Below are 18530 nucleotides of genomic sequence, written 5' to 3'. Positions count from 1 at the left end.
TGGGCTACTTTCAAGGACACGTGAACCAGTTTTTCTGGAAAGTGTTCAAGAACTTCCTCATTCTTTCGAATGAGTACCAATACATTTTAGAGGATTGAAGAGTATTCAGTCAGCTTCTCAAATGCCTTATAGACAGTCAGTGTCTGCTGATCCATTAGTCACTATGGACTAATGTAGTATCCGTCTTGGTGGCACAGTCTCTGGAAGTTTTAAAAGGCGGTTTGTGGTACTGAATTAAAGAATTAGAACTCTATTACCGTCTCAGGGCCCTGACAAAGAAAGGATTTTTCTTTCCTGATCAAAATCAGGGCAAAGAAAAGCCTGTTTTATTGGTGCTAATGTATTTTTGATGTATCTAATTAAACATGAAAAGGGGAGAAGATACAAGCCACTACCTTCACTTTCAACCCCTCCAAAGGCCAAAACATACGGAAAGCATATGGGGCTTATAAGGTAGGTCCAGAGGAGGGCGCGGCTTCGCCCTGAGTCCCCCTGGGTCGTGCGGAGTTGGAGGGGGCAGCGTCCTCTCCCTCTGCCGCCAGCTTCTTCCCAGCCGCCTCCTCCCGTCCCTGTTTGTCTGAGGTGTGCATTCCTTCCTTTTGTGCTGACATGTTCATAACCCCATAATTGATGATTGGTAAATTGTGCTGACTTGTTTATAGCTCCATAATTGATGATTGGGAAAGTCACTCTGTGCCCTCTAGCTGACCCTGTTTTGTAAAGAATTTTGGAATACTCCCTGAACCAAGAAATTGTTGGGAGCCAGCTACGTGTTTAACAGAATCCATGGAGCTTGGAGGTCTTGAGTCAGAGACTCGACCACCCCCACAATCTCAAGGAATCAGGCTTGCATGGTGTTTGTGCAGCTCAGGGCAAAGTGTGACCCAATGTACCTTGAAATACCTGGGTGTGCCTGGGTGTTCCTGTTACCTTCAAGGCAAACTAATTCTATACAGCATTGTTGTAGCCCTGGACATTATTTCAAGAAGATCCTATTTTATGTCGGTATAAAAGGCATGTAATAAAGCATATCGGGGCTGATTCCAGAGACTCTGTCACAGGGGTGTTCGGAATCAGACGCCGGCTCTGATTTGGACTTCAGTTCTCTAGTGGTCTTTCTTTGACTCTGTCGCGCCACAACACTTTCTTTAGCACAGGGAAATTTCTCTCAGGCTGTAACCCTTCCTACTCAAGATACATTTCTGGCTTGAAAAATGTCTCTTATTCTCTAGCCCCTCCTGCTCAGGATGAATTCTATCTGGCCAGTATACCTCCTTTTTCTTATTCACCAGTTTCTTTAAAATCGTGTTTCTTCTATGGAGCTTCTAATGATAAATTGGCACCTTTTTGTTTTCTTGTCACTGTCTAAAACTATATTATTTGTGTGCTGTCCCTCCTTCCTCCTTCCTAGATTGGAAACCTCATGAGGACAAGGATCTTAGTTTTATTCGCCACTGTGTTCCTCCGACTGAGGGCGGTGCCCAGTGCCTGGCTCTGGCAGGTGCTCAGTGAATATTTGACTGACGGACTGACTGACTGGAATATGAATGTCCTCCCCACAAACCCTCTAGAACACTGACAGCAGATGGTGGCACACTCAGACGTTTACTGAAGGATAGTCTAGTGGTTAGCCCATCAGAGCCCAGTCCCATCTGAAGAGCACTGCCTCCTGGTTCTCCACTGTGAAACCTTCTGTGGTGACACAGAAGCCACACACGACTGTGCTCCAAACGCTGTGGCCAGTGGAAGAAGCCCCCTTTCTGTCAGAGACTTAGAGTGACTGACAGGTGTCGCTGTGGAGCCAGGTTGTGCGGTTCTGCCGTCCTGGCTGTGTGACGCTGGCAGTTCCTGATCCTGGATGTGCCCAGTTGTGCGTCTGCACCAGGAGGCTGGCGGTGCCACCTGTCCGGTAGGGTGCTGGAGGGTTAGCGGGGTACTGATGATGGTGGTGGAGGTAGGAGTTGGCCAGTCATGTTGTAGGGCGAGGACTTTTGTACTTTATTTTTAATCTGATCATTCCATTTGATTAAATTTTTCATCATTGCTTTCTTGAAATGTAAGAATCCAGTCATTTCAGGAATAGTCTCACTGTTCAGAATAGTCACATTAAGTCATTTCTTTTTATTATTTTTATTTATTTATTTATTTTTTGTGAGGGAAAGGAAGGGAGAGAGGGATAGAAACATCGATGAAAGAGAACATCAAACGACTGCCTCCTGCATGCCCCCCACTGGGGATTTGGCCCACAACCTGGGCACGTGCCCTGACTGGGAATTGAACCAGAGACCTCTTGGTGCATGGGTCGATGCTCAACCACTGAGCCACACTAAGTCATTTTGTAAATAGAAAGCTTACTAAGAAATACAATTTGATTCTTTGCATTAATTGTTTACATTATTTTTTTTTTTCTTTTTTTTTTGCTGTTATGATTGCGTGTTTTTTTTTGTGCTTCCTTATATTCCAAATCGATGGTTTCCTTCTTGGCTTTACCTACTCTACTATTGAATCCCTGTAAATTATTCTTTTATTTATTTTTTATCCTCACCCGAGGATATTTTTCCATTTTTTTGTACAGATAGAGTGGGAGGGAGAGAGAGGAAGGGAGAGAGAGAGAGAAACATCGACGTGAAGGGACACATCGAGTGGCTGCTACCCGCACGACCAACCAGGGCGGGGGACAAACTGCAACCGAAGTACGTGCCCTTAGCGGGAACCGAACCCGGGTCTCTCCGGACCGCAGGCCGACGCTTTAACCGCTGAGCCAAACTGGCCAGGGCAATTGTTTACATTATTATGTAAAGTTTATTTTCATGGGGATACTGAGTAGGTTTTTCATGTCCAGGGTCTGTGTAAAATAAATCTCATCTATTTGGAGCATTTCTATAATATTGTCCTTCATATTTGAGTCTTCATCACATATTTTTCCATTGGAAAAGATTAATAATATATATTGTTATTATAAAATCACGCTGAGCTACCAGCATGGAAGATATTTTCTTGCAAGTTATTTTCTTGAATTTTTAAAGGTTATTTTATGTAGAACATAACTGTGCTTCTGTGTTATATATATATATGCACACATACATACATATGTATGTATACATACACATATAAGTATGTATGTATAGTGAATCCCTAAATGCCAGATTCAGTTTCTGTCAGGAAGAATTATTCTTAGGTCAGCCTTAAAATCAGGGAGGGAGGAGAGGACAGAGTGAGAGAGAATAAAAAGAAAAGTCTTTAATTACAATCCACACCTATAATTGATGACTTGTAGTAATCTGAGCAAAGAGGGAAATACAAATAAAATTGAAACATAATCAATCTATGACCTGAATTTGTCTTTTTTAGTTTTGGTACTGCTAAAATATTAATAACACAAACACCATTCATAGTTTCCTAGTAACCTAAAATTTGGGGGAGTGTCTTCTGCTCTTCTGTCTATCCTTAAGGCACCTGGGGGGGAAGAACCTTGGAAAGGATCTTAAAGTGGCACGAGAGCATAAGCAGAGTAGCCGGCTGTCCAGGGGTTGCCATGGTTTCGAACGGCCGTGGATGACGGGTGTGTCCCCAGGGACTGTTTCCTGCGGGTGGGGGGGGGGGTGTCCTGCTTTCGGTCCCTGGAGCTCGGGCCTCCCCACGTCCAGAAATGTATAGGTGCAGCGGGGTGGTTCTTTCTTATTTTTTTGTTAATCCTCACCTGAGGATATTTTTCTTTTTTCCCCTTATAGGGAGGGGAGAGGGAGGGAGGGAGGGAGAGAGAGAGAGAGAAACGTCGGTGTGAGAGACACATCGATTGGTTGCCTCCTTCAAGGCCCAGGTCTGTGCCCTGGACCAGAATTAAACTTTCAGGCCACTGGCCAACACTCTAGCCACTGGCCAGGGCGGGAGTTGGTTCTTTTTGTTGATGATATCATTTAATTTTAATTCTAAATATTTTTAATTGATTTTTTAGACAGAGAGGATGGGAGAGAGAGATAGAAACATCATTGTGAGAGAGATACATCTCCCAGCTGCCTCCTCCATGCCCCCTACTGGAGATCGAACCGGGACCTCCCAGTCCGTGGGATGACGTTCAATCCACTGAGCCACACTGGCTGGGCTAATTTTAATTCTAAACACACAAGTCTGTTTCTTACAAAAAGTTTAACTACAGGGTTGGGAGGATGAATAATAAAGGCTCTCTTGGGTCATACGGAAAACACCAGAAAATGACAGATATAGAAGAAAGAAGGGAAGAGTACTTTTAAAAAGCAAAGTACTTGGCTGGAAGGAGTATAGAGATGAATCGAGGACCTAGAACAGATGCCCTAAGACTAAATTATTTAAATAAAAGGAGAAGAACCTTGGTTAATCTACATAGTACATTTTGATCTTTTTTGTTTTTAAATATGTTTTTATTGATTTTTTTAGAGAGGAAAAAAAGGGAGAGAGAGAGAAACATCGTGTGAGGGAGAAACATCGATCAGCTGCCTCCTGCACGCCCCCTAAGGGAGATCGAGCCCACAACCCGGGCATGTGCCCGGACCAGAAATCGAACAGGGACCTCTCAGTCCATGGGACTAGCTCAGTTCACTGAGCCAACCCCACTGGGATACTTTGATCTTTTACTGGCCTGTCAGTGTCATTTGTCATGCTTATTTTTAGTGGAAAAGATGTTGGGTGCAGAGTACAGCTTCCCGCACAGTGTGGTGACAGTAGTCTCTCGTGTTTAGTGAGTCCAGCCTGGCTCGTGTGTGGTGGGGGAGGGGCGGCTGGATTGTGATGATCAGCAGCCTTTCACAAAACCATTCTTCTTTGCTGTGCTTTCCAGATTTTCACCAGACGGAAGACTAATTGTATCATGTAGTGAAGATAAAACTATTAAAATTTGGGACACCACAAGTAAGCAGTGTGTCAGTAACTTCTCAGATTCTGTAGGGTAAGTCCACTCTGTTGGTGCATTTATGTGGCATAGTTTGCTAAGGAGACATTTAATTACTACAGTTCGAATAAAGAAATCCAAGTATAAGACCATCGTATTCTTTTCTCCTAGGTTTGCCAATTTTGTGGATTTTAACCCTAACGGTACATGCATAGCTTCAGCGGGTTCTGATCATACTGTGAAAATCTGGGATATAAGATTGAACAAATTACTCCAGCATTATCAAGGTACCGTTTCTGTAAGAATTCAGGGGAGTCCCGGGAACGTCGGCCGACAGACCGCCCTTCGCAGTGTGGCCCGGCCTCCTGGTCGGAGTCGTGGGCTGCCTCTGACCTGCCCAACGAGCGGTCACCCCCACCCGCGAGTGGTCCGCGAGGCCGGGGTGCATGCCCGCGTGGAGAGGGGGGTGAGGGGCCTTGGACATGATGCTTGGACTGCAAAGTAAAGAAGAAAAAAGAAAGACTTGCAAACTCTGGTTCTTTGCATTAATGAGAAGTCAGGGATATAAATTGGCACAAATACTCGTCATAACTGGTAGGAAGCAACATCTTACTGTGTCTGTGCATCGAAGTTAAGAGAGAAATGAATCAGTGACTTGGTTTACATTGGACTTATGTTAAATCCACATTTCTCAGACATAATAAGTGTGAGATTTACCATGTGACTGACACTGAAAAGTCCTCACAATAGCCCTAAGGGGAGGTATTATTATTACCCCCAATTTAAAGATAAGGAAATGGAGGCTTCGAGAGGGTGACTTCTATGAAAAGAACTGATAAAACCAACTTGGGTCTTTCTGTTTACAAACTTTCCATCACTGTGTTACACTGCCTCCTATTGGAAGGACGGTGTCCAGAAATGAATTCTCAAACTGACAAGACTGTGCCCTTCTCCAAATACATCTCCACACTCTTCACCCCTTGGTACCAACCTACTCATTGATCACTAAATTTAGTTTAAGGCAAGGTTGTATACCTTACGTGAGCCAGTAGTAATCAACTATCGGTTATGTTGTTAAAGTATCTGAAGCCTTACTAGTTATCTTCCCATTTTGAAAGCTGTTCTGTCTCATTAGCTGGATACGTAAGCTGTATGATGCTAAACTACTTACTTGTTTTAGTGAGCTCTATGGAATTTTGGTGTTGTGGAGTCATGGCCTCTAACTGATTTTTGTTTTCAACCTAATATCGCTAATAGGGCAAAGGGGCATCTTTAGAATGAAGAAATGTTCTCTAAAACGTTTGCTTTATTTTCTACAAATCAGTTCACAGCGGCGGAGTTAATTGTTTATCATTCCATCCTTCGGGTCACTATGTCATCACCGCTTCTTCAGACGGGACCCTGAAGATTCTGGATCTACTAGAAGGAAGGCTCATATATACACTTCAAGGACACACGGTACTCACGCTAAGATTTGTGTCTTTTAAATAATACATATTTTAAAGTTTTGACCCATTGTATTATATGCCTTTGTTATTTTTCCAAGTGTAGTACACATTACTGCTATCATAAAAATATGTTTGCTTCCAAGGCGGTGTTTTTATCCTCTGGAAGCAACTCTTAGAAATATTATTTATTGTAATTCTTGTCAAAATCATTGTGTATCTTTTATAGCCACTAAGTTAATCCTTCACCACTGTCTTCATCAGGATGCAGTGTAACTGGTGAAGGGCTGACAGGTACATTTTTTCCTCCTCCTGACCTTCCGTCTCCGGGGGAGGCTGCCCCACCAGCTCTGACGCTCTTGGCCTTTCCCACCCTGCGGCCGCTCCTTTCCCTGACCTGGGGAGATCCAAGGGGACATGCAGCCAGCGGAGCCCAGTGCCTTCTGCGTGCGGAAGTCAGCCTGCCCTCGCCTGTCCTCAGATCCTTCTTGTTGGGGGGCCTCGCATCTGACTCTTGCTGGGATTCAGTCCTAGAAAGTCCATTTACCCACAGATAAAGCCACATTCTTTGTTTGCAAACCTTTATCAGTAAATATGGCTCTCATATGCCTCATTTCTCTGTCTTATTTCTCAATTGGTTTAGAACCCAGTGGGGAAGAGAGTTCCTGTTTATTGAGTCTGTTCAATCACACATACACACACCCTGGTATATAACACATTAAAGAAAAACCTTTTTAAGTGTATAAACCAATTCCTTCTTTCTGGGTAAATATTCAAACTTCTCTGAATTTTTTAGAATCACACATACACACACCCTGGTATATAACACATTAAAGAAAAACCTTTTTAAGTGTATAAACCAATTCCTTCTTTCTGGGTAAATATTCAAACTTCTCTGAATTTTTTAGAATCACACATACACACACCCTGGTATATAACACATTAAAGAAAAACCTTTTTAAGTGTATAAACCAATTCCTTCTTTCTGGGTAAATATTCAAACTTCTCTGAATTTTTTAGAATACATTGTTGTTGTTTTTTAAAGTACTAGATACTTCCTTTTAACCAAGTATGAGCAGTTTAAATCCAGAAATAGAATGGGCTTTGTGGTCTAGGGGAAATGGGATTTTTTTCTGCCTTCATATATCCTGCCTGGCTTCCTGCTTTTCTTTGTCATTGGCTCTGCAGTGGTATTAACATGAAGCAGAAATAGACACCAGCCAACTCATATGTACGTATCCACAGATTTAAGCTGAATAAATAACCAATGCAAGTAGCCAGGGGTTAAACTATCCATGGAAATAGATTAATAGAAGGAAAAAAAAAAAAGATAAACAGTATTTTAGGAGAAAAATTTATACACAAGATAGAATTTTTCACAATCTGGAGGAGGAGATGTTTGTGAGGCTGCAATAACATAAATCTGAAGGATAATCTACTTTAAAGATAGAAGATGTTTTTCCCAGAAGTGTCCTTGTATAGATTAAGGACGTATTAACAAAGCAGAACGTGCTGATGTCTGGGTTGGAAACTGACCTTGAGTCTGTGATGTTGTGTCTGTGCCAAGTGCCGTCTTGTCCAACGTCACAGTCCTTGCTCAGTCCCAGGTGCTCACTGCCGCTCACCCAGATCATTGCAGTAACCCTAGCTGGCCTCCAGCCATTCATTCCTACTTCGACTCATCATCTCAAATTGTGACATCAGTTTTCATTTATTATTATTATTTTGATTAATCCTCCCCTGAGGATCTTTTTCCATTGATTTTTAGAGAAAGTGAAAGGAAGAGAGAGAGCAACATTGATATGAGAGAGACACATCAACCGAATGCCTCCCTCACAACCCCAACCGGGGCCCGGGATCGAACCTGCAACCCAGGTACATCCCTTGACCGGAATTGAACCTGTGACCCTTTGGTCCACAGGCCAGAGCTCTAACCACTGAGCCAAACCGGCCAGGGCTATTCAGTATTATTTTGTATTAGTTTCAGGTACACAGCATGGTGGTTAGACAGTCACGTACTTTATAAAATGTTTGTGATATCAGTTTTCATCACAGCTCTTCTGCTGTCCATATCCTGCTTTTAAAAGTATTAGTGGCTCACTGCTGCCCACATGAAGGGGACTCAGGGAATCCTGTTGTAGACAGAAAATGGCCTGTTTTCGTGTGGTTTATTCTCATCACTCTCAGGGTTATCGTTCAGTTTCTGCTAGTGATGTGTTGACTAAAGATCCAAAATCAGAAAGTCTTAACAGAAATTCTTGTTAACTTACACATGTACAAGCTTTTCTTTAAAGGAAAAAGAAAAAGTATATTTGAAATTTTTTATTAGAATTTCTTTTTTACTTAATATCATTTATGGGTGTTTTCATATAATTGGGTTGGTTCTTTGATTATCTTCACGCTGCCTGCATTAGTTGCTAGCAACTGGATATGTTCTCTCAGACTCGTGGCACAAACAGTCTACATAAATCAGGAAGAAAAAAATGAATATTCACAGTACTCTTGGTCATGGGAAAACATCACCAAGTACCTTTTCTTTTATCTCCATTTATGTCTTAGGGACCTGTCTTTACTGTTTCGTTTTCAAAAGGTGGAGAGCAGTTCTCGTCGGGAGGTGCGGATGCACAGGTTTGTCCGTCCTTCAGCTCCCTCTCGGGTTAGGTCGGGTGGAGGAATCCAAGACCTCGGCGGAGATTTCTATAACCAACTAGTTTGTGTGTGTTAAGATGAGTATCAGTGAGTTTGTATTTTAACTTAATGCCAGGAAATCTGCTGTTTCATGACTGAAATCGTGCCAGTTCTCATCATATTTGGAATTCAAACAGCAGATACTTTCTTTGCTTATCTTCACACTTAATTATGCATGTAACTGAGACCTACTATATGCCCAGTATTGGTGTGGCATTTCCCTTGAACTGTTGCCTGGTATTTTGTCTGTATGTTTTAGGTTTCACATGTTAAGGTTCTTGAGGATAGTAAATATACATTTTTATGCAGCAATTTTGCATTTACTTGAAATAGCCAAAAGTCATTCATTGCTAGATTTATTAGATAAGGTAGACAACATAGTTTTCGGGCTTTGGGAAAAAAGACTATTAGGAGGATAAGTTATTTTCTTAATTTGAGTTTTAAACTGGACACAAAGGCAGTTCAAAAGGCTAAATCTCTTGATCAACCCTTAAAAAATTATCGAGAAGTCATAATGTTATTGAAATATATATCTAGTGTTCCTATGTAGAGAGACCTTCCTATGTATTCATTTTTTAAAAAAATCAGTTCTATTGCTTGTATATGCAAGTCAATAATAGCCAACATGGTTACTTTTTGTAACAGGTTTTATTATGGAGGACTAACTTTGATGAACTGAATTATAAAAATTTTACTAAAAGAAATCTCAAAAGGTTACATTTTGATTCGCCACCACATCTTTTTGACATCTACCCGAGAACACCACATAACCATGAGGAGAAAACCGAGACTGTTGAAGTGAGTACTTTGTGCATATTTGTCCTGCTCTTTGCAAGTGTACATTTTGGGGCAACTGGTCAACTAGATGCTTGAAATTATATTTAATTATATAAAACCTAGTTCTGCCTTAAAACAGCAGAACCTTGAGAAACACTTATTTTTACTAATAAAACTTTAAATATGGTACTGTGTAACAGTGCTAAGCCTCTCATATTTGCTTCTTGAAGACTTAGAAATAAAACAGCCCTGACCAGTTTGGCTCAGTGGTTAGAGCGTCGGCCCATGGGCTGATGAGTCTCAGGTTCAGTTCCGGTCAAGGCCAGGTACCTAGTTGCCATTCGTCCCTGGCCCTGGTCAGGTCATGCGGGAGGGTACCAGTCGATGTGGCTCTATCACGTCGATGATTCTCTCTGTCTCCCTCTGTCTCTCTCTATCTGATAATAAGTAGAAAAATATCCTCATGTGAGGAATAAAAAAGTGAAAAAGAAATAAAACTTTAAAACTGAGTTAATAATAGTAGGACATGAGGATAAATAAATCTAAGGCCTTTGGTGATGGTGAAGTCTGAACAAACTTCCTATTCTAGATGTGTTTAGGGAGCCCATGAGAACAGGCTCAAGGGCATTACTTTGTATGACAGTTATTGAAAGAAGTATCTTAAAGTCCTTTCATAACAAAGAAGAAAATCTTAAGGACAATGCAAAGAAGAGATTTGATCATTAAACCTAATAATTGAAACCATTTTGCTATTTGCTTACCTATGTTTTCGAGTATATAATGATCTATTTAGCTGCAGGTTCTTGTTGACAAGTTCCTTTAGGTCCTATCGATTGAAATGTTCTCTCTCCAAAAAAAAAAAAAAATCATCTTTGCTGGCTACTTTTTATTTTGCATGATTCTCCTTAAGCCCTTTTCTCTTCCAAGAATTAATGCTAAATCATTATTTCCCGTTCACCTGAAATTGTTTTATCATTGACAGAGCCTTTCTTTGCTTTTCGAGGAGGTGTTTTGAGTCCTAAGACTTACTCCTGGGTTGCAGTGCATGGGCACCCCGTGTAGTGTTCGTGCTCACCCCCTCCACGGTCTCTGCCTGCCCCGATCGATTCTGTGATTTTGGTTTCCTTAGTCTTGGTCTTGCTGTTTTCTCAGGTATGTCTGTCAGTTTCAGGTTGTGTGTGTGTGTGTGTGTGTAAGTTTAAGTTTTTAAAACTCTTCAATTTTTTGGACTATTTTCTATGTTTTGTTTAATGTAGCCACATTTTGTGATTTCTATTCTGGTTTTTCCTTGGTAATGTTTATTTTCAGTTCTTTGCTATAATTTTGGTCCCTTCCAACTTTGACTTTCTTTCTAGTTCTTCTAAATAAAGTTTTGACCATTATGCTTTACTACTCCTTTTATTTTTTTGAAAGAAAGAATATAATGTAATTTGTTTGTGGTTCGTCATATATGTGTTTCTGTTTTTATAACGATAGACATATTTTTGATCCCCTGTGATGACATGTATTCACATAGAATATTACATATATTGTAAAATATATTTTGAGGTTTTTTTCCCTTGTTTAGCCCCAGCTGGTGTTACTAACTCTCCCCGTGTTTCCTATTCTGGCATTACTGTGGCTGGCTGAGCTCATCCATCCCAGTGGCTGCTGCCCGGGCCTGCGCTCAGCCACCCGCCGTTCCTCACCCTCTCCCCCCTCCCTTTTCCTCCCACTCTATCTGAAGATGAATAGAAAAATATCCTCAGGTGAGGGTTAAACAATAAAACAGGAGTGCTGAACTTTCTTCAAAACATCAACAAGTTTGTCTGAGTAGCTCTGCTTGGCTGCAGCCAGAAAGCAGTCAGCTGGCTGGGTCGCTTTGTATGGTAGGTCAGGATGACCCGGGCCGTGCAGAGCGTACTCTCTACAGTATTTTTCACATATACACTTTAAAAACCTTTTAGAAAACTGACTTTTCATCTTGGAATTAGAGTTCAGTTACGGAATGTTGAGTATTGTGACTATTTGTGGCCTTAGGAAAATTGGCCTGAGTGTACCTAGTTACATTATCTGTAAGTACTTATGGTTGCTTAATAAGTATACAAGGTGACATATTTGTAAAATATGTTCATATCATGTAATATAAAATCCCAGAGAAGTGATCGGATTCTGCATATGAATAACCAATTGTTTAATTTATTTTTTAAATATTATTAATAATTATTAAATATCAAATTATTTTTTTAACTTTAAATATCACCTAAAATAGAATAGTATGAATCAGACTAGATATCACACTGTGTGTTCATTTAGATTAAGTAAATTTTACTTTACTAAATTTTGTGGATTGAATTATTTTTCAAATCTTTAAGGAAAGTCACCTTACATGTTACTTTGGAAATGTTTAAAAATTAGCAAAAAATATTTTGAGGTTGGAATTCATGGCTAAAAGAACAAACGTGTTATGAGAGGATGTAGAATAAATGGCATCTGTGATCTAATTAATTTCACAAACTTTCTCTTCTTGCAGTAACCATGAATGTTTCATTTCTGAGTTTGAAGCAATGTAGCATTTCTGTGCTTTTCAATTTATTGTGTTTTCTGTGACGCTCATTTGAGTTGCATCATTGCAGTCTCCTGGGTGAGCTTGTTTGGCCCTTTGCACAAGGCACCCATTAGCCAGCCTTACGTGCTCCACTCGTTTGGAGGTGGGGGTCCTGCAGAATCTTAGACCTGGGGTGCCAGCTGACTAAGTGTACATAAATAAATCACTAATGTCTACGTGGGTAGACAGGGCGACAGCAGTTTGCTTTCAGAACACATGAGAGAAGCTCAGTTGAAAGCATGAAAGAAGATGTGAAGCATACAGTCCTTACCTCACTGCATGAAGTAGACCCCTCCTGCCTCCTTCCTGTGGATCGACCTGCAGGTCCGCTGTGGTGCTCATGGCCTAGGCACTCTGTCTGAAACCTGAGAACCACTTCTTTCTTTTGTCTGGTAGGAAAGAAGCCTAATTTCTAAATAGTATGTCTTAACCCTACCCCCATTGCGCTGTGGCACATCACTAGGTCACGCTGACTTTATCTTCTCCAGACTGTCTCGAGCTACATTGCACAGCCCTGCCCCCAAACACAAGCAGACTTTCCATCTTGAAGGAGGAGCTCAATGTGAGGGCAGGGCACTTGATATCCAGCACCCCAGCTTATCTTGATAGGAAGACAATAGAGTCACACTGAGGGAAGGTGGTAGATCTTGGTGACAGGAAGGCGTCAAAATAGTTATTCTGGGAGAATTGCAGGATATTAGAGGAAGGGATTATGGTTAATTAGTTTTAAAGACTTTATTAATAAAATAATTGCTCTACTGGCTTTTAATTTTATAATGGCTATTTAAGATGATCTTAACCTGTAAATTGCATTGGAAATTCTGTATGATATTTACTAGGAAGGAAAACTTCTTTTAACTTAACCAAATATTTGTATAATAATATGGCCACGATGCATTGTTGGAAACTCTAAGTGATCAATTTAAGTCTTCAAGTCTCTATCTGAAGATAAAAAGAAAAATATCCTCAGGTGAGGATTTAAAAAAAAAAGAAGTGCTGAACTTTCTTTAAAACATCAACAGTTTTGTCTGAGTAGCTCTGCTTGGCTGCCCCCAGAAAGCAGTCAGCTGGCTGGGTCGCTTTGTATGGTAGGTCAGGATGACCTTATCTCAATCTTTCATAAGAGTTGAAAACATTATAACTTATGATAAAAAATGACCACTTCTCTACCAAATTTGTATTTTAGTTCTAGCTGTAGTATATGGCTATATTATTTTGGGCCTCAATAATTGTCCTTCAGAGAGTGCATGATAATAATAGTAGTAATAATAATATCAAACACATACAACATTATTTTAATTCCTTTACACAAGTGAAGTCAGTCAGTCTTCCTAGAAACTCTGTGGAGCAGCACCGTGTTGTCCCACGAGAAACTGAGGCCCGGCAGAGAGATCGTCCAGCTGGCAAGTGAGCGCTGGCAGGTCAACCCAGGCACTCTGGTTTCACTCTGCACTTTCAGCCATTTTGATGTAATGCTTCAGTATAATCAAAATTAAATTTCATCCTGCTAACATATTAAGTGTCTATGTACTGGACACTGTAGTAACTTTAGGGTAGGCAACAGGGAACACCATGGACAGACTCCTTGCCCTTGGGAACGCGGTAGTAGCGGTGTTTGTGTTCATGGACTCCTAGGTGTGATGGACACAGAGAACCTCAGAGTGGGGGGTTCCTGTGAGGTCATCTAGACTAACCTCTTCATGCATGAATCCCTCAATGATACAGTCGTCCCTCGCCACTTCGCGCTCACGTTCGCGGCTTCACTCGATCACGGTTTTTTCAAATATATTCATTAAAAAGTTGACTGAGACAGTGAAAATGATGCAGCACGTGCTCGGTTGTCTGAGTCAATTACACACCCCTGTATTATAATTAAAATTAAAATGACTGTACGTATGGACTGTAGGCCTATGTATTCGAGCGCCCCAGGAGTCCTTCAACGCCAGGTGCAACCGCTGGAGTCTGGCATGGATCGACCGCGATAAACCAGGGGCGACTGTATGCCCTGTTCAGTGAGAGAGAATCCAGCGTCTCATAAGGCAGCCCACTTTGTTTCAAGGCAACGAATTATTATAAAAGATTTCTCCCCTTTGATACAATGGAAAGCCAAAGGGTACTGTTAGTACTTCTGGAGATTAGCCAACAAAGAACTCAACAGTGAGTGTCACCCCCGCCCTGTCCACAACATATTTTCTTTATGGAGAAGACTAAACTTTTACTTAGTAAGAATTTCCTGTTCTATGTAACGTATGTGACAGCAACCTGTGCCACAATACAACAAAATACTGTTACTTCAGCAGCTTCTCAACTTGTAGAAGTTCAAGGATTTCTCAATGAGAGATGCTGACCAGTTATCTTCATGTGATTTAGATTTTTTGAGCAGTTCCAATTTCAGGCGGTAAAACCAGATTGTATTTGTCATAGGTAAACAATTTCCTATCTACACTAGGTGGCAGTAGATAAAAGAGAATACAGTGTTTGCAAAGCAGTCTCTTAGGACCGCTGGTTAGGATGGAAAGTTATCGAGCCCAGGTTTCTTGTCTTTGCCCTAAGTCTGGCTTCAGAGTGGACAGGATGGGGCTGTGTGTCTGCTCTAGGAAAAGCCAGGAAGGAACACGGGTGTCAACCGGCTGGGCGAGTAGTTCCCCCTTCTCACCCTGCAAGGTCTCATCTACCGCAGAGTGGGGATTACTGAGCATGTATACGTCTGCCTCTAACACAATGCATTGGATAATTATAAAAGCTCCTTAATATTTCCAAAACTACAGCTATAGCCTTCAAACAGGATAAGCACTTTTAAAATCATTCCACTCCTCTAACCTCTGGCTCAGCCCTTTTCCCCACAGTCCAGGACTGTCACCGTAGGGTCCTCACTGTTACCCCTGCTTTATTCTTGATACTCTCTCTGCATGTCTCTGTTCAGTTAATGCTCCTAAAGCACATTTTAGCCTCCAGTTTTTCTGTGCCTTCCCAAATTCCTTCACCCTTCATAATCTGACCCTTGCTGACCTATAATAGCTACCCTGTGCAAAAGTCATGTCACAATTCACCTCTGCCCAGAAATGCATTTCACCCCATCACTGTGTCTCTGTTTTGGTTTGTTTTCCGAACCTTATTTAAAGGAGCCATCTTACACTCTGTTTCCTCCTTGTTCACCCTCTCACCAGGTGCTCAGTCAACAGTTTCTTCCTTGTGGTTCTTCAGTGCACTTACTGTTGTTGTCATTCATTTCATACAGTTCTGCTGTCTTTGTTGCCCTGTGTTCACTTCTTTGTATTCGTAATGTTTAATAAATATTTGGTGATGATGTGGTCTATTTTTATTTTCTCAAATTTGGAAGTAACCTCACTTAGAAGTAGTCGCCACTAGTGGTTCCTTTGCTTTTTAAAAATATGCTATATATGTTTGAATCTATAGCATATAGGTATGATTTACTTCTTGATGGTTTTAAACTTCATATACATGACATCCTACTGAATATAGTTTTCTGTACCTGCTTTTTTTATTTAACATTAAGATCCTGAGATTCATATGTATGTACTGTGAATCTGTACATTCATGTATCATTGCACAGAATTCTAGTTCGCTCCTTTTGCAGCTGTACGGGATTCCCGTGACTTTACCATGTAGTAATCCCCACGACGCATGTATATGCCCTACTGTTGATAAACATTTGGAGATTTCTGGTCAGGGGTTACTTTTGCTCTTTGCCATTACAAACAATGGAGCTGTAACTGATGTTGGCATCATCAAGCTTCTAGTTTTTGCAGTTTAATAGGTGTCAAGTGGTATTTTGCTTTAACCTTTTCTAATTACTAATGTTTCGGAAAATCTCTTTATATGCTGGTTAACTGTCAGGTTTTCGTTTCTATAATTTATTTTCTTGGGATTTCTGTCTTTTTCACATTGATTTGTAGGTTTTTCTTACATATTTTTGATATCTGCCCTTTTTAGTCTTAGACATCATACTACCTCCTTCTGTTCCAGTATCTGTGAGTTAACTTTGTGGGATGCGTTGTTAAACAGAAACTTACTTTTGATATAATCAGCCTTTATTTTCTTTCTTTTTCCTTATGATTTTGCTTTTGCAGCTTTTGTTTAAGTAGTCCTTCTCGACCCTGGGTCACAAAGATATACATTTCTCTTTATTAACTTTTTAATTTTACATAACACTTAGGTTTCTAGTTGATCTGTTATCCACTTTTGTATGTAGTATATAAGTCAGGGGTCCATATAATGAGCCAGTTTTCTCAACTGTAAATCATCTTTCCTCTACTGATTTTAGGGACCATTTTCCTTTTGAATTTATTTTCTATGTACACAGGGCTCTGCATTTGATCTCCTTATGTTAGACTTTTTATTTTGTCTTTGCATGAGTTTTATTTTTTTTCCCATATAGTACATACCCATCTTTATATGTTTATTCTGATGTTTTAATTTTTTATGGTATTATAAATGATATCTTTTTAAAATGTACATTTCTAGCCCTGGCTGGTTTGGCTCAGCGGTTAGAGCGTCCGCCTGCGGTCCGGAGAGACCCGGGTTCGGTTCCCGCTAAGAGCACGTACCTCGGTTGCAGTTTGTCCCCGGCCCTGGTCGGTCGTGCGGGTGGTAGCCACTCGATGTGTCCCTTTCACATCGATGTTTCCCTCTCTCTCTCTGTTCCTGTCTCTCCCTCCCACTCTATCTGTACAAAAAATGGAAAAATGTCCTCGGATGAGGATAAAAAAAATAAAATAAAATAAAAAATAAAATGTACATTTCTATCCTGAAGTACAGACATACAATTTATTTTGTATTTTGATTTTCAATTTAGTAAACTTTCTTTTAGTTTTAATGATATAGCACTAGACTCTTTGGGGATTTCTCCATAGACAATTATCTTATATATAATGACAGATTTATTTCTTCTGTTCCAATTCTTCCATCTTAACACCTTTTATTTCCTTTTCTTGTGTTAATAACCTGGCTAGGACTTTTTTCTGCGTCTTATGAGGTGGGTTATTTTATTTTGTTTTTAAAATCCCCTTACGAGGTGAATTATATTGATTTTTTAATATAAAATTAAACTTTTTATTTCTGGAATAATTTCAACTTGGTCATGATGGTCTTTTCTTATACATTGATAGATTTGATAGGCTAATATTTTGTTTAAAATTTTTGCATCCATGTTAAAGAATATACCAGTGTATTTTAATTTTAGAATATATTAGGAAATGCCCTCTAAGTTTTACAAACGGCATCCAGTTTCTCATGGTGTAAGTTTCTGATAGTAACTCTTCTCATGTGTATGTACACAGATCAACCCGAAGCTCGAGGTCATTGGCTTGCAGTCCTCCACGCCCCCTGTTGTGGACATCCTTTCTTTCGATTCTACCACAGTAAGTTTCTTTGACATTTAAGTGGCATTTCATTATTTGGGACAATCCTTTCTTTTCTTTTCTTTTTTTTAAGTGTGGGAGAGGAGATAAAAAGTGGGCTAAATAGCCTAACATTTTAGCATAGAAAAGAAAACCTTGTCCAAAAAGCCATGTTGTTCATGTGTCTAACTAGCCACAAGGGGGAGCAGCGCAGCACAATTTCCTGAAAAGCCTTCACTTGGAGGACCCAGAGCTCAGCCTAACCCACAATCACTGTTCATCTCCTCTCAAGGTGCCACCAGATGGCATTTCACCTGCTGTCACAGAACATACTTTCTTCTTTGTTAATTGCCTTTCTGCGGTTTTGAACTTGCTGTAGTGCTCTCCTTAAAAGCAGTCATTTTCCCTTTGTTAATCCTTCCTGGTGGATCATGCAGACATTCAGAAGTATTTCTAATACTTGTAGTTTTGTTTGTAAAAATTCCATACAGATCATTTATTTACTCGGGGTACCCAAAGTCTTCAGAAATTGAGAGGCTCAGCCTTTCGATTGAGTCTGTTCCCCTTTGCAAGGCCGATCACTGTTGTCGATACTGCTAATCATAAGAACAAATGAGAGGAATGGCATGTCTTTGGGGCACTACTGTGACGGTGTCACTGCTGAAAGGCATGCTGCTGAAATTCACAAATTCTGGTGAGTTGGATTTGGCCCCTGTAGTGAGAGGAGCAAAAACTAGGAGGTTTGAAGATGTGCTGCCCTCTTACGAGGCAGAGAGCAGACTACAACTGAAATCATGCATCGTCTAAAA

The 18530-nt window shown here is 40.5% G+C and overlaps 1 protein-coding gene across 1 annotated transcript in view; it reads left to right on the top strand.

Moving 5' to 3' along the window:
- POC1B (POC1 centriolar protein B) overlaps positions 1–18530 on the top strand; it is a 94871-nt gene that overhangs the window by 37989 nt on the left and 38352 nt on the right. The window contains exons 4-9 of the mRNA XM_036251278.1: positions 4814–4921; positions 5036–5151; positions 6189–6322; positions 8869–8937; positions 9643–9795; positions 17662–17742. Coding sequence (XP_036107171.1) covers positions 4814–4921; positions 5036–5151; positions 6189–6322; positions 8869–8937; positions 9643–9795; positions 17662–17742 — 661 coding nt within the window. The remainder of the gene's footprint in view (positions 1–4813; positions 4922–5035; positions 5152–6188; positions 6323–8868; positions 8938–9642; positions 9796–17661; positions 17743–18530) is intronic.

This window comes from Molossus molossus, unplaced genomic scaffold (genome assembly GCF_014108415.1).
Source record: "Molossus molossus isolate mMolMol1 unplaced genomic scaffold, mMolMol1.p scaffold_m16_p_10, whole genome shotgun sequence".
Lineage (NCBI taxonomy): Eukaryota > Metazoa > Chordata > Mammalia > Chiroptera > Molossidae > Molossus > Molossus molossus.
Note: the sequence above shows the minus strand (reverse complement) of the source record. Positions and strands in the feature narration are given on the sequence as shown.